Here is a 17597-nt window from a genome sequence, read left to right as displayed (position 1 = left end):
TTAGTTTAACCATCACATTTGTTTTTTAATTCCCATATCAGCCGTCCAAAAATACAAGTTAGAAAAGTTACTGACATCCATTTAATTTACAGTGTGCAGTGTGCAGATCTTATTTTCATAAAGCATTCTGATTATCTCTTGATTCATGACTTGTTCAACCTCTGCTGAACATAGAACACATTCCATTAGTGTCATATAGATTATCATTCATCCTAACCCTGCGGAAACTACATTAATGTTTTAATTCACACTGATTATCAGATTAAGCAGAGCATAGACGAATGAAATCCAATATTTTTACAGAACTACACATCGTATGAAGTTGGAGGTACAGTTAAATCATGAGAAGTGGTGTTATTTTACTCATGAGAGATTTCAAATTAAGATTTCACACTTGCGTTCAACCTTGCACTTTAGCACATGAAATGAATTTAAACGCTGTACAAATTTGACATGTTTGACATCTTAATGGCCTTTGGCACTACAGAACTGGCCTTTCTGCCATTGTAAAGTAATAACTTGAAAGAGAGCAACCTATACCTTGTATGTGTGTGCGTTTAAGTGGCGCTACCTGATTTATTGTGGGCACAACAGCAAACAATCCATTTACTACACATTTATCCACTTAATCCTCAGCTTAACCGGAATGCCAATACTCTATTGACAAAATGTCAACACATTCGCACCAACAACACCGAATCCAACACAGTCTCATTCATCTCTCCTCAAACATGCAGGCAAGACTACACACACACACACACACACACACACACACACACACACACACACACACGCTTGCATGTGCAAGCAGAGTATACGAATACGGAAGACTGCAACGCACTGCCGTTACAGAACACAGATGCCTGGAGGAAACAAGGCTGAGGAAAAATGACTGCTGTCAGAGTGACTCATGATAAACCTTATCTGTACACTATTATCAATCTCATATGAAGATTCAAGACTAGCATACATAGCATACACAAGCACACAATGAACATAGAAAACTCACACAACTTAAATGACAACCCACACACACACACACACACACACACACACACACACACACACACACACACACACACACACACACACACACACACGCGCACTTGGGAGGGACCACCTTCCTATATCATAAAAGCTATTTACATAGCTATAGCTAAATATAAGTCCTACATATTCATGTATGTATACTGTGTGAAACAAACAGCACCTGTCATTTTAGACATGTTGTTCCTAAAATTAAATTGATGAGCTTTTATGTGTTACAGTGATGAAGCCTAAATAAATGATCAAAATACTTTATTGTTGAATTATAATTTTTATGATTTCTTTGTATGAAATTAATGTAGTATCATTTTTACTTATTATTACAGGTTTTCTGAATTGCTAAAATATATTTCTTGAAACCATCACTCACTTTCTCAAAACCTTAAACACAAAACCAAATCTTTAAACTACATTCAGAGAACCTCTGACTAAACAAATTTTGAAATGACTGTATGTAAAACAATTATAGTAATGACAACTTACAGTGGGTATAAATTATATACGGTATGCACTGCAAGTATAGTATTGCACTGATTATAGTATAGTATTGAATGTCTGTAAATTCAGCACTTGTATACTGTGAAAATACAGTGACCCAACTGCGAAAGCCAAAAAGGTTACAGTAAAAAACTCTAAATGAAAAGCATGTTACAGTAAAGGACACTCAGATGAGTTGCGCATCTGTAAACTCAAGGTCAGAGAGAGAGATTTTATTCTGCTTCAGCAACACATCTTCACGCTGGGTCAGGCTGGAGGAGTTTCTCCACATCACAGACAATGACGTCTCTGCAGGCAAAGGGAAAAAAAAACTAAAGCCAGATCCAGCATTGATAACATTCTCCACACCTGTTCTTCCTCGTCCTCATCCTCTTCCTCCTTGTTCACCACCTCTTACACACATACTCTTCCTCCTCTCCCTCCTGTTTCCATCCATTGTTGGTAGCAACATTCAGTGCAACATTTTGAGTCAATTTAGGCACTCTGAACCGACTTGTATTATGTACAGTTGGTTTGGTTACATCATTAGAAATAAGTGTGAACAATTTTGAGTCGTTGTGTGTAAACAATGACAAGAGTGTTGTAGTTGTGTTTAACTTTTGCCTGCCTGTGTTTAGCATTTTGAAACATGAGTGCATCACAGTGTGAAATGTGTTTTAGTGAGTGAGAATGCGTTTAGAGTAAAAAAAAAAAAGATTTCCAAACAGTGTTTTAACTACCTGAACTTGTTTAATGTTAGAGAGTGATTTATTCGACAAATTTGTTTAGGCTATTGAGAATTTGATTCAGAGAATGGGGTTTAGTGTTTTAGCAATTTAGAAAAACTGTAATAGAATATAAGAGAAACATTTTCAGTATTATATTGCATTTTATTGTATATTTGTATTACAAATGTAATACAAATGTTGCAATATTTTCAAAACATTAAAAAAGATATTTTATGTACAAATATGCATAAAGTTTTGTGAAATATTTAAAATATTTTTAAGTAAATATATATAAAATTGTGCTTTTGAAAGAAATCTCTCCCCAAGGCTTCATTTATAATAAAAAATGCTGTAAAACAGCAATATTGTGACAAATTATTAAAATTTAAAGTAACTCTTCTATTTTAAAATCTAATTAATTCCTGTGATGGTAAAGCTGAATTTTTACATCATCACAGGATCCTTCAGAAATCATTCTAATATGCTGATTTCCTGCTCAAGAAACTTTTCTTATTATTGGCAATGTTGAAAACAGTTGTGTTGCTTAATATATTTGTGGATACATTTGATGAATCAAAAGTTTAAAAGAACAGCATTTATTTCAAATATAGAGAAAGAAATATAGAGATAGAAGTCTTTTGTAACAATATACACTCACCTAAAGGATTATTAGGAACACCATACTAATACTGTGTTTGACCCCCTTTCGCCTTCAGAACTGCCTTAATTCTACGTGGCATTGATTCAACAAGGTGCTGAAAGCATTCTTTAGAAATGTTGGCCCATATTGATAGGATAGCATCTTGCAGTTGATGGAGATTTGTGGGATTGCACATCCAGGGCACAAAGCTCCCGTTCCACCACATCCCAAAGATGCTCTATTGGGTTGAGATCTGGTGACTGTGGGGGCCATTTTAGTACAGTGAACTCATTGTCCTGTTCAAGAAACCAATTTGAAATGATTCGAGCTTTGTGACATGGTGCATTATCCTGCTGGAAGTAGCCATCAGAGGATGGGTACATGGTGGTCAAAAAGGGATGGACATGGTCAGAAACAATGCTCAGGTAGGCCGTGGCATTTAAACGATGCCCAATTGGCACTAAGGGGCCTAAAGTGTGCCAAGAAAACATCCCCCACACCATTACACCACCACCACCAGCCTGCACAGTGGTAACAAGGCATGATGGATCCATGTTCTCATTCTGTTTACGCCAAATTCTGACTCTACCATCTGAATGTCTCAACAGAAATCGAGACTCATCAGACCAGGCAACATTTTTCCAGTCTTCAACGGTCCAATTTTGGTGAGCTCGTGCAAATTGTAGCCTCTTTTTCCTATATGTAGTGGAGATGAGTGGTACCCGGTGGGGTCTTCTGCTGTTTTAGCCCATCCGCTTCAAGGTTGTGCGTGTTGTGGCTTCACAAATGCTTTTCTGCATACCTCGGTTGTAACGAGTGGTTATTTCAGTCAAAGTTGCTCTTCTATCAGCTTGAATCAGTCGGCCCATTCTCCTCTGATCTCTAGCATCAACAAGGCATTTTCGCCCACAGGACTGCCGCATACTGGATGTTTTTCCCTTTTCACACCATTCTTTGTAAACCCTAGAAATGGTTGTGCGTGAAAATCCCAGTAACTGAGCAGATTGTGAAATACTCAGACCGGCCCGTCTGGCACCAACAACCATGCCACGCTCAAAATTGCTTAAATCACCTTTCTTTCCCATTCTGACATTCAGTTTGGAGTTCAGGAGATTGTCTTGACCAGGACCACACCCCTAAATGCATTGAAGCAACTGCCATGTGATTGGTTGATTAGATAATTGCATTAATGAGAAATTGAACAGGTGTTCCTAATAATCCTTTAGGTGAGTGTAAATGTCTTTGTTACTTTATTTTTAAATCAATTTAATGCATTCATGCTAAATAGAAGTTTATTTCTTACTGTTTTCTCTCAAATGTTACCCTATTACCCCATCGTGCCCCCCTGAGGGTCCCCAGATGCCAGTTTGAACACCCCTGCTCTATTAGGTACAAATGCCGGGATGCTTAGGCGTATCAGGAAAGTGGCCCAGATAAGCCCCTCTGATTCAGTGTTGACCCTGATTCATCATCTGACTGATTGGACTCTTCATGAGTGGATGTAAGGGTTCAGATATTCTCCTAAAGGCCTGCTGACCCCTCTATCTAGACTGAGCCCGCTGAGACCTTTAGGCCGGAAAATCACACACACCTCAAAAGTACTGTCTGACTACCTCCACTCGACTCTGACAGTAGCGGAGGTGACAAATGGCCACGATTATTAAAAGAAGGTTACTTTTAAACACTGTTCCCTGGCAATGAGAGAGAATAGCAGCTGCTAAATCACTGTCAGGGGAACTAATGATAAGATATCATAAGACACGCAAGACACAAGACAAGATGGAGTGCAGCTTCTCCCTCCTTTAATCAGCTTCAGTCTCCACCTCTCGCCACTCTCATGTCTTTATCAAGCACACAAACGCACTTATTCCTGTTCACAGTGGTGTATCCATCACCTTGGCTCTGTGCCTCTCTCTCTATGGCTCGACTGTAGACTGGTTCTGTCGCTCAAGCAATTTCATGCAGACAGACAGCATGATTATGATAAAGAATGTGCTTATACTTGCTTTTGTAGCAGATACAATGTGGTAACAGTTATTTCTGATGAATGTAAAGTTTACACTGTAGGACAAAAGAAGTGTTTTTCAGCTTCTTTATCATGATATTTTCTTTCAAATCAATTCTATTACATGATATTTCCTTACAAAGACTAACCCTTTAAAAGGTCCAGGTTTGCATAATAAATAGGATGGGTAGAGGTCGTGCTGTGGCACTCATGTCAAAGCCTTGGCAAGAGGACAGATATGTTTCTCTGAGGCATGCGGGGTTAATCACACTCTGAGTAAGGGCCTCTAGATTAATCTAATTAATAAAAGTCATGGTCTATCCCTGCATATCTAATACTTTAAGCTAATGATGCCATAAATCCAGCCTGCTAATATGGCAGGTGCAGAGAGGGTGGTAGTAAGAGTATGATTGTGTGTGGTGATGATGGAGAGACAGCACAATGTATTTACGCGTGTACTTAAGAAAGTCTGGGTCATCAGTGGCGGGATAAGAACACACAACATCTTGTATTATCCACTCACGAATGCTTGATAGCATTAGGTATTGGATCATTTAATTTAGATCAATGTATTTATTAATAATATGTGTTTTCTGGCAGTTCACTTCAACTGCTAATAATAATAATAATAATTATTATTAATATTATTATTGATGTTAAATTTTATTTATTTATGAATAAATAGGCCTATATAATTTATTTATTTATATTTATTTATAAATGAATTAATTCTACCCTTTAACTTAAGTAATTAAAAATCAAACATGCATAATTGTGAGATTTGAACAAAGAAAAAGAAAAAAGAAAAAAAGAAAAAAAGAAAAAAGAAAAAAGAAAAAAGAAAAAAAGAAAACAACATTCCTATTCAGTATTCAGTTTTATCATAAGCAAGCATTTAGATTTATTTTATTATATAGAACATGGCATTTACTATTGATCTAAACCAAACACAGCATAAGCTTCAGAGTCTGACAATGACACAAATGCACATCAAGATAAGTGGTCTAGCTGAGACAGCCCCATAATTAGAGTGGTCCATTTTACAAGTCTTCTAATAAATCTGAAATCTGCTCTGATACATTTGAATAAATTAACAGAGCATTACCACACCACCACATTCGATTTGCATAGTGCATTTACTGAAATGAATATGCAAGCATAAGTGAAAGGGCTGCTGAATCCTCTTAATTAGAATAGCTCCTCCCAGTATGTTTTCTGAAAGAGATATCTTGGCATATTTTTGAGCGAGCATAGACTTGCCTCCTGATTAATGCTCTTTGATCAGAGAGATATTGCTTTAACTCTCCAGACATCACAGAATGTGGGTACCACCCATAATGTTGCTCATCATTTAATTCACAATGCAACTAGAGCTGTGATGACTCCAGAGGAAAAATGATGTTGCAATATTTATTAAATATTCACGATGCCCTCTGAGTGGAAGGGAGGGTGACAATTAAAGAACTCAGAGCTTATGCTCCATTACATTTACAACTCGTCCCCCTTTTAAGTATCATACTTAATATTTTGATGAGCTTTCATTTATATATTTTCAGTTTTCGTTTTAAATTTAGTTTAAGTTTTAGTGGCATGTGCTATTGTCATTTTTATTAGTTTGTTTTTATTTATCATTTACTAAGTACATAACTTATTTCAGTTAGCCAAGACAACATGTCTAATTTTCATTTAATTTATCCTAAGTTTAAATTTTCTTCATCTTATCTTTATATTTAATTTAATTTCCGCTTTATTTAATTTTCAATGAATGCAAACAATCTTGAATAGTTTTAGTTAAATGCAACAAGGGCATCTGCAACATAATTTTTAACCAAATGAAAGAATGAAACATAGCAAGGCTATTTGTAATGAAATACCTTTGCATGGTCACACCTTACCACTGCATTTGAGAGGGTTCACACCGCGGCACAACACTTTCTCTGGTCTCATTACCATCAGAAAGATGTTTCTGCAGCAGGACCAGAGATGCACAGCCAGCTTAAGAGGAGGAAGAGCTGCATCCTTGCATTAAACATGCTCATCATCAACCATCGCACTTCAGAGCCACTCACACAGACTTCTATCAGACAGCCTGCAGAGAGCATAATGTATGCGCATAGACACATTCATACATAAACACACACCTCTAAGCAGACACGCTTGAGCATTAATAAACAGGAGGGCAGAAACAAACATCACAGGGAGTGTGTTATTATGACTATTGAGAACAACATAAGAGGCTGAGAGGTCAATAATCCACTTTACAATCGAATACAATAACTCAGAGCTGTATTCGAAGGAAACTGGCCCATCAATGCTTTCAGTCTACAATTTCACTGACAGAGTGTTAGCAAACTTGAAATCGAACTATTTAATCAAAAATCCCATATTTTGGTTTACACGTTTTGGTGTGTGCTACTCTGATTATCTTAAATAAGAATGTAAATAGAAACAAAACAGACGAAAGTAATAAACATAACGGCTTATTATCATATTTATATTGTACAAAATCAAAGAAGGGGATCTTCACTATACATTAAAACATTAAAAATGTATTTTTATTTTGGACAGAAATTACTATTTTATTCAGCAAGGATGCATTAATCAAAATGGTTATTAATTTAAATGGTTAATTTCTATTTCAAATAAATTCAGCTGTGCCAACACAGGAGTAAACTACATTTTAAGGTATGATATAATAGAAAAGAGTAATTTTACATTGCGATAATATTCCACACTGCTGTTTTTAAGTATATTTTTTAAACAAATAATTGCAGCCTTGGTGAGCATAAGAGAGTTCTTTTAAGAACATAAAAAAAATATGACCGGCTCCAAATTGTTTAGAAATGTAGTGTACAATTAGATTTTTAAATTCTTCTCCTAGTCTTGATTGATGGTCAGCTGGTCTGGTCAGGGCAAATTAGATTGAATTGTTTTAATTATTGATTGTTAATTTGTATATGCCATATGATTGTGATTGTGATGTCTGTGATACTGCAAACTACTTTCCCTATAAGGGGATAAATAAAACTGACTGACTGACTGACTTTTACATACCTCAGCGAATTATTACAGGAATCTTTTGCCTATACAACACTGTCAGCACTTTATCAGGACTGTTGTCATTCTTATACTACAAATTGTTGCCCTATGCTTAGGTGAGGCCTGGTTGCTGTAATGCTGACAGCCAGAGGCAGCAGATCTTCGGTTATCTTCATGAACTCTTCATGACCTGTCATAGCTTCCCCATCAAGTTCTATAATATAAAAGTATTGATACTGTAAGTTGTATTAGTATTGAAACTTAAGTTTCGATAACTTAACATTTACCCTGCATTCTTATTATTTTAAACACCTTTTAACATAACTTTCAGATTAAGGAATAAAAAAATATAGTAAAAGACAAATAAATACAGTAAAGAACCGAATAAAAGATATTCAAAACAGAACACAAAAAGCCAGGCTCTAGAAGCCTGGCTAAGAATGAGACATCATTGTGTCAAGGGCTGTATTTACAGGCCAGTATCATCTATCAGACACAGATGCGTCACGTTCTCCATTAGACTAAATATCATTCATCACGGAATACAGCATCAACCTGCTCCCAGTCTTACCCAGTGCTAGTGGTCAAGGGTTAACTGCAGCATCTACACACACACACACACACACACACACACACACACACACACACACACACACACACACAGTGTGGCAGTTAGGTCAGATAATGTTGGTACATTCGAGATAATTCATTGCTTCCTTCCTCCAGCTGTATGCCTGTCCAAATGGAATGACAACAATAAAAGACAATAGTAATAATACAGATTAAATATTCACTTAACATCCCATAACAGAAAAAAAAAAAAAAACTACAATATGGTGCTGACAAACCTATATTAAAGCTATTTAAAAAGCTATTGACCTCATTTTAACTAATACTGTTTCCTTTTTAATGCTGATTAATTAGAGATTAGATTGTATTTTAAGTTTATTGTTTTCTTCATATACATTTTTTATAAATGCATAAAACTATTTATTGTTGTTACTAAGACTGTGAATTAATATGTCTTTTCATAATATGTCTTCCCCTAGTATGCCAAATAAAAAGGTAAAAGAATTTGGTCTGTGATTTGGAGGTTCATCCTCCAATCAAATGCCCTTGACGTCACCCCTCCTCGGACCAATTATGACAGTCCTCATCTACAGGAATCAGGATTGAGACATACAGATTATTATGTTGTAATGCAGGACTTCTCCACGACTATCCCACGTACTTTATTTTCATAGTGAAGCGGTTAATTATTTAAAACTTGACAATGATATTAAAATTGCTAACAACTCTCCATATATGCATGGCAATCAAACCATTTTTAACATACTTCTCTAAAATAGCCTATAGGCTATTCTTCATTTTAACTGATGATCTGAACTTAGTCTCTTTTAACCTATGAAGTTAACACCTTAGGCATAAAACACATTTTCATCTGTTAAACGTCATTAAATAATTATGAACGTATTAATCATAAAAAATACTTAATTAGCAATAAAATAGTTTGCTTATGAAATGTGATCCTCACGCTGATGCTCTAAATGATAAATAAATAAATAAATAAATAAATAAATAACGACTACAAAACTTCACTCTGAATCTTCGAGGCATTAGTGGATTTAACTCAAACTCATTTCGATAATAAACACGCCCATTAGAAGGTATTCCAGCATGTATCGCAATTGCGCTTATACACATAAATTCACTTCTTCAGCAGTGTGAATGGGAATCTGCCTGTGTGTGGTCCTGAGTGATTGTCTAGCTTTACATATAAAAGAATACGAGCAAGTTAAGTAGGCTATCGGACCTCCTGATAAAGAAAGACATGCGGCTAATATGATTAGGCTATATATACAAAACATTACCCTCTTAAAATGAGCGCATTAACTGAAATCTTAAGTTAAATTGGTGGCTTAAAGTTTGAATAATACCAAACGGCGCCAAAGTAAGGAAGATGTAGCCAACGTTTTAGAACGCTGAATTTGATGAAGAAATTGAATTAAATTGATGAAGAATTTGAGTTGAAAATTAATGACACGGAAAAAAATTTAGTCAATGTATTAATTATTAATTTAGCCTATAAAAATTAATTAATTATTAAATTAATTAGGAGCGTGCCTTAGAAGATTTTTTTTTTATAACAAATAGCTAGAAATAAAAACAAAACTGGAAAAGATCCACTTCAGAATAATTTCGAAAAGATTTTAATTAGTATGGTTATAATGGTTGTGGTGCCTAAACTACGTCAACCTGAGCTTAAACGAAAAGCTAAGGGTTTACGCCAGAGCTACTGAGATGTCATAGGCTTCTCCTCATTAGTTTTCCCCACCTAAATGACAGCCAGTGTGCCATCATGCTGCGTTTACAAAGTTCACAAACAAAATAGCCAGGTGCATTTCACATCCAGTCGCCTCTTGCCGCGCTCTGTTCTCCGGCGGAGATTAATTTTATTGGTTCAGCGGGTCGCGTGAAAGAGGTGTAAATGAAAACTGTTTAGAAGACAGTGCGCGCGCCCCTCCTTTGAGGAAGATTGTCATGTGACAACACAGAGAGCACTTGAAGAGACACAGAAAAAGGGGGACAGACGCTCAGAGACTTTAGCACACACACAGAGAACTAACTCTGAGTGAGGCCATGAGAGAAGACGTTGAGATTTTAAGTTTTTTTAATGGACAGCATTTCACAAAATCCTAAAACAAACGAATGAAACGAACTGCATAATTTGCTCAAAACTTTTACAAGAATGGACAGCTAAGCGAGTGTCACCTGAAGCACCTGCATTTGTTAAGATGTCTGACTTTTTACTTCGGATCAGTGTGACGTTTTCAACAAACTCGGAGTGTTCTGAAGCTATTCGTCATTGACTCTGTAAACTTAAGGTAGGCTAATTCACTTAGAAAATGCCTCGTCCTGGAAGAAACACGTACAGCGACCAGAAGCCGCCGTATTCGTATATTTCGCTAACCGCTATGGCCATTCAGAGTTGCCCGGAGAAGATGCTCCCGCTCAGCGAAATTTACAAGTTCATCATGGACAGGTTTCCTTATTATCGAGATAACACGCAGCGCTGGCAGAACTCCCTGCGTCACAACCTTTCCTTCAACGACTGCTTCATTAAGATCCCGCGAAGACCGGACCAGCCGGGGAAAGGCAGCTTCTGGGCTCTCCATCCCAGCTGCGGTGACATGTTCGAAAACGGGAGCTTCTTGAGGCGCCGCAAGAGATTCAAAGTGATGATCACCTCCGAGCACCTGCACAAACCCTCAGACGCGGCGCATTACCTCCAGCAACAAGCCAAACTCAGAATGACAACTTTAGGGACACATCTACCTCAGATGACCAGCTACAACTTAAGTGTCTCACAACCCTCCACTTTCAAACACCCCTTTGCCATTGAAAATATAATTGCCAGAGATTACAAAATGCCAGGAAGTCTTGCTTTTTCTACCATGCAGTCCATGTCTACGGGTTATCAAATACACAATCAGTTGACCACGGCTTGGCCCCACATGTATAGCAGTAATGTGATAGACACTGAGTATACTGCCTATGGAGTACCATTCAAATCCCTGAGTCATAGCGGGCAGAGTTTACCGGCGATCCCCGTACCAATCAAACCCACCCCGGCTCCGGTTCCGTCCATCTCGACGCTGCAGGCGCGCCTTCCAGCCTTCCTCTCCGGCTCTCCGCAGTCCCTGAGCCCGACCTCTCCCGGACAGAGCAGCCCTGCCACACCGAGCCCGACCTCGCTGCTCCATTCGACCGCCGTGCACTGTCAAGAGGTCACTTAGAACTTTAAGTGGGACTTGAAACTTTACTTACACATCCACTCGACAAAAAGGCAAGACAAGAAAACTCACAAACCATAGGCTATATCTCTGAAATAAAAAAAAAAAGTTGACTTGTTTAAATTTTCTCGAAATACAGTGAAATTAAACATTCTGTTAAGTTTGATTATTAGCTCAATATTTCAATGACATTTTGTCATTAGGCTACCTCATATTATTAAAGTTTAAGAATCTTATTGGAAAATGCACAATTGACTTTGAAAATGTTAGAACAGATCGTAAAGAGTTTAGGAAAGTATGATTATGAATTACAATACATTCTCCATGTAGATAATTCTACTTGTATCTTATAATTAATTTTGGGCTGCTTACCCATTAAAGCTCATCGACACCAAGTAAAGGAACTGAAAAGGGATTTAGGATTGCATGTATAAGCACAGATGCTGCAGCTTTTCCGTGTGGCAGTGTAGAAAAATAAAAATGGAAATACTCCTACAATGCACTTTTGGTGTGACGTTACAAATATCGCAAGAGATATTGTTCCGTGAACAATGCTCAGTCTAATTTATCAGCTTCGTTGAAAATATAGTGAAAGCTGTTGTATATAAGTTTTCTGTATAATGTTTGACATGCTCTTATGTACTATAGCATGCTGCTTTTCACGTATACACCTGAAATAAATTATAAACTTTGTCATCAAACCTTATTAAAATATCCTGAGACTTGTCATTTTAATTTGTGTAATGGAGTTGACACATACAGAGTAAGATATTTGAATCAGCAGCATAACAACAATACAATCAGCGAACACTTTTGTGAAATTAAAAGGAAGAGACAAAATTCTGAGCTCGGACCACTTGTTGTGGACAATTGGTTGTCGATTAAAGATGAAAAGGAGGGCTTGTTTAAATGCTTTGTAACTTTAGTAAGATCGGTGGGGAATTTATTCAATTAAAGAGTGTAGGCCAGTATAACTTATCTGAAATAAACGGGCCAGAATTGCATACTTAGCTTACTTCCTCAGTCGATGACTTGTCGCATAGCAATTTTAAAATTTTATTACTGACAGTCTTTATATAAAAAAATTTTCACGGACCCAAAAATATATATAAAAAATATATTTGTAGGCTACCAACAACAAATAATAATAGGCTAATAATTTATTATAAAATAAATAAATACAATTTAATAAAAATGTATGCGTTATTATTTTGGATAACGAAATATCAACCCAAGTGGCATTATGAAAAATAGCACAACAACATTTTTCAAGGGAAATAATTATTATTCTTTTTTAAACAATACACTCTTGTGGAAACTTTATGGTTTGCTAAACTGTTGGAACATAGTTGATGTAATGAAATACCTGTGGTAAAGTTAAGGGGAAGTGACTTACTACACCGATATTCATTTATATTCTTGCAATTAGATTCTTTATATTTCTAAGTGGCTAAATAATTTGATCCCACGTAAATACATGTATCTATGAACTACAATGTCAAGAGACTTGCTATTTTAAACTTTTACTCAACTTAAATACATTTTTATCAGTCAAAATAAAACGCAGCTGTTTTTTATAGGCCTATACATTAATATTAATACTTTAAATTATGAAATGACTGAATAATATATTTTTTCTGCTGTCTTTCTGCAGCATTTTAATAAACCATTAACTTAAGCTGTAAAAATAACAGCACAACATACAATCATATGTATATAGAATGTAAAAAGCAAATGTATAGGCTAACATATGCCATAAATGATCTGTGGTCAGTTGCATAAACGTAGACTTGTCTTCAAATTATAGTCATCTATTTTCTGGTCCTAACTTTTTAAAGTCTGTTACATAAAATGGTAGTTTGGTCTAATCTGAATTGAAAAATTAAGAATAATTACCTCTTGTCTTGCTGCTAGTTGGTCAAACTCTTTAAGACACAGTCTTAGTGGCTATTATGTATTGACACAGATGAAGGTTAGTCTAGGTTGTTTGTTCGATACAGTATGTTGTACCTTGTAGTCACATTTCATACACTGGCATGCATTTAATTAATATAATGCATTATGGAGAAACATCCAAGGTAATTAGCATGTGTAATTTATCCATTTATTCATGCATGTGGCCAGTGGCCTGAATAATGAGCCTGCAGCCTTAACCTGTACACAGGAGATGGAATGGAAAGGAACCTGTTATTTATAATCACACTAGAAAAACTAATGTCATCAAGCTTGAAATCAACTCTCAGAACTTATTTGGGGAGATTTTTTTTCCAGCAGTAAGCTAAATAGCCTTATTTATTTCTCACTGTGACATTAATAATTTGGGGCGTGCATATTTATGAGCAAAATACCTGAACATGCTCAGGCAGGGGATGGCAAGGATATTTATATGGCCGTAAATCAACAAGCTGTGGAGCCTGGAGACTGAAAATCAAACACACAAATGAACACACACACACACACACACACACACACACACACACACACACACACACACACACACACTTTCTATGTTCATAAGTCTTCACTCTTCAATAACTGTTTTTAAATTTTGTTTTTCTTTGCCAAACATCTAACTTTTTTTTTTTATTTTTTTTTTTTTTTGAAACTAATGTGAAATGAATACAAATTGGTGCATGCTTTGCATTTGTGCATTTCTGATCTGGAAATTTTATAATTAATAATTGAGGTAATATCAATAAATCTACCGTGTTTATCCATATAGTTTCCAAGAATCTTTAAAAAATATTATTATTATTAAAAAAATATGAAAATGAATAGGCCTAAGTATTAAAAAGTACAGCACTTCAGTATGAAAACAAGCCCTGTTTTGAAATTAAAGTTGAAACAGTGAGATAAGACAACTCTGCAGACAACACAAGGCGTTGTTTGAACAGGAAAATGTCCCTGATTTCTCTTGGATTCTTGTACAGGATTCACAGTGCAAGGATATTTGAGCTAACCCGTAATAATCAGCATGGCTGTAGCTGAAAGAAGCAGCAGGTGCAAAGGGAGACTCTCTGCTCGACCCAGCCAAACGCCTGTGTGTGCATGAAATCACTGTGTCAACATTTAATTCATGCTTCTAAGCAGAGACTGTGAGACAAATTACACCACTGGGAGGGACTGCCAATATTAGCTCAAGCAACAAATGTCATCCACTGACCATTGGGCTTCTGACGTAAAGTAAAATACTCAAAATAAATACTGTCAAAATTATGGATGCCTTATAAAGTTTCTAGAATAAAATGGAATTTTAAAATGAAAATCGACTACCTTCCTAATTCCTTTGTAAGCTGAACAGATGACTGATCACAAAACGATTTAAAAGAAAGTGCTGTGAGTAAACATTCTCAAGTTTTTGGAGTAGAGCAAGAGCGGTAAGAACTGTTTGGTCAGCCATAAAACATCACCCAGCAAACACTGGCCAGGACTATTGTGTCCCGTCAATGCACTTCAGGCCTTTCAGCATGTTGCCAGGCGACTGGGTCCGTTGATACAGCGATGCTGGTCTGAGTGATCAATCCCCTGCGTGTCTGTGTGTTTGGTGTTGTGAGTGGGCAAATGCAGTTGCTTTGTCTCACTAAGAGACCTCCAGTGAGAAGAACAGCACGCTTTTGTGTGTCTAAGTTTTGAGTTTACAACGCACAATGTAAAAGTGGCTGACGCCCAATGCCAAAAACACTAAAAAAGTACAATAGTTTAGAGTTTCTGTCTCTTTCAGAGGAACAATCATTAATAGCACTATGGGCAAATGAACAATCACCTGAAATGATAGACCTTCTTATACATCATTTAACAGTAAATCGGTTGTACTTTTTGTATCACTCGAAAGTTTGTGATCATTAAGATTTTTTTAAAGAAATTAATACGGTTATTGACAGTTAAAGGACAAGTTCGGTATTTTACACTTAAAGCCCTGTTTTCAGATCGTTTTCAGACCCGAGAATTTTCGGTTTCCGTAGTTTTTGTCCAACTCCATTGACTTGTATTGGATGAAAAACTACGATAAAAACCTGTTGGAAAGCATCTTTTGCAGCGATTTTTGTGTGAGCATATCAGTGAACACCCCTGACCACTCGGTGAGTTTCACGTCTTTGTAAACGAAAGTTTAATGCGTTTTAGGAAGGATTATTCCAGTGCACCTATGCAACCATTGTGGAGGTGGGGGGGTGCTACCAGAGAAACCGAAAATTCTCGGGCCAGCAGCATTTGTCCAAATTTCAATCTTAACCATTGTATTTCATCAGAAACGATCTGAAAACAGGGCTTTAAGTGTAAAATACAGAACTTGTCCTTTAAATGACAGTAAAGACTTTTACATTGTTGCAAAAAAAAAAAAAAATCCTTCTTTCTATTAATCAAAGAAACCTGAAAAAATATATCATGGTTTCTACAAAAATATTGAGCAGCACAACAGTTTTCAACATTCAAAATAATACGAAATGTTTCTTGAGCACCAAATCAGAAGGATTTCTGAAAGATCACGATACGGAAGACTAGAATAATGGCTGCTGAAAATTCAGCTTTGCCATCACAGGAATAAATTACATTATAAAATATATATCAAAAGAGAAAACCATATTTTATATTTTAATATTATTTCTTCTTTGAAAAAAAGAATAATCTTACTGACTCCAAACTTAATTGTTTTGTTGTAGGGCTTAATAAGAAGAAGCCTTGAAGGAGTTCAGTGTCTGAACACTCAATATTACAAAGTCTGGTTCTGATCTGATAAGGTGGCGCCAATAGTGACCCTCATACTGTAACAGCAGATGACTGACAGTTCCCTAAAGATGACAAGGCCTTGAGGTGCTGCCCTTGTGTAATGCTGAAAACACTGAAATCACTTACTGGGCTCCAGAGGCATCAGCATTAATTGTCAAGGAATGTCAAGAATTTTTTTTAGTTGAATCAAGTTAAATTAGGGAAATATTGTCACAAGTTGGTCCAATTGGTAAAAAGTAAAATTTTAGGTGTGAAACTCTACAAACTAATAATCTGCTTGTCCCTTGAAACTCTTACATTAGGAGCATAATATCGCTCATCATCAGCTATTGGCAAGTAGATAAACAGGTAGCTAAATATTTGTCATAACTACACTTTTTACGACGTTACTTTTTCCAAACAACCCATTCACACAAATAGCCATTTTCACAATAACAGTTCAATTAACACCCTACCTTAACTGAAGCTCTGGGGCGTCTTCTGGTCTCAGGTGTTGTGGTGTTTTAAATGTGCGAGTGTAATGACAGGCTTAGCTCTGCCGTTTGCCCTGCAGCCGCTGACTGACAAGTTGATTTAGGCTGAGCAGGAATCTTCCTTGTTTCTCATACACTAACACCTCTATGACACTTCAAAGAGTCAGTCACACCTGAGGTGAGAGAGGGCAGCGTGTTTCTGTGAACAGAGTGAGATGGACAGATAAAGGGTTAGGGTTGCGAATTGCTGGGGGTCAGGTGCTGCTTCCAGCTTTGAGTCACATTTTTAAGGAGTCCAAGAAGGAACACAAGCATACCCATCACAAATGATGTTTTTAGTATTAAAATCCTCTGTGGTCACTGAAATCTCTAACCTGTATCTAAATCAAAATTTAGACTCAAATGATTATAATACAACCTTGCAAGTAACAAACTACAGAATTAAATGAACTAACCAAGGCAGCAAATTACTTACAGCTTTGAAACATTTCCTAAAATATCTTCTCCCAATGTTGCATTAACAGGAAGGAAGAGTACATTTTCTGCTTGGCTCATAACAATGGCCTGAGTTTCTTTGATCTGTGTTAAGTCCTTCCCAATGTCAGGAACTAATAACTGACCTTTTGTAATTGGGATTAACTCCTCTGTGCTTTGTTCATGTTAACTTTG

At 36.5% G+C, this 17597-nt stretch overlaps 1 protein-coding gene across 1 annotated transcript; it reads left to right on the top strand.

The window, feature by feature from the left end:
• The first annotated feature begins 10588 nt into the window (after positions 1-10588).
• foxb1b (forkhead box B1b) lies at positions 10589-12423 on the top strand. The gene has a single exon (XM_082161676.1). The coding sequence runs from the start codon at positions 10843-10845 to the stop codon at positions 11731-11733; it is 891 nt and encodes a 296-aa protein (XP_082017802.1). The 5' UTR covers positions 10589-10842; the 3' UTR covers positions 11734-12423.
• The last annotated feature ends 5174 nt before the right edge of the window (positions 12424-17597 follow it).

This window comes from Leuciscus leuciscus (assembly GCF_965113295.1).
Source record: "Leuciscus leuciscus genome assembly, chromosome: 2".
NCBI lineage: Eukaryota > Metazoa > Chordata > Actinopteri > Cypriniformes > Leuciscidae > Leuciscus > Leuciscus leuciscus.
The sequence above is the reverse complement of the archived record's forward strand: the minus strand, read 5'-3'. Positions and strand labels throughout refer to the sequence as shown.

Bases quoted from the DNA above. Each gene is read 5' to 3' on its own strand.
- foxb1b (XM_082161676.1), top strand. From the start codon at position 10,843: ATGCCTCGTCCTGGAAGAAACACGTACAGCGACCAGAAGCCGCCGTAT.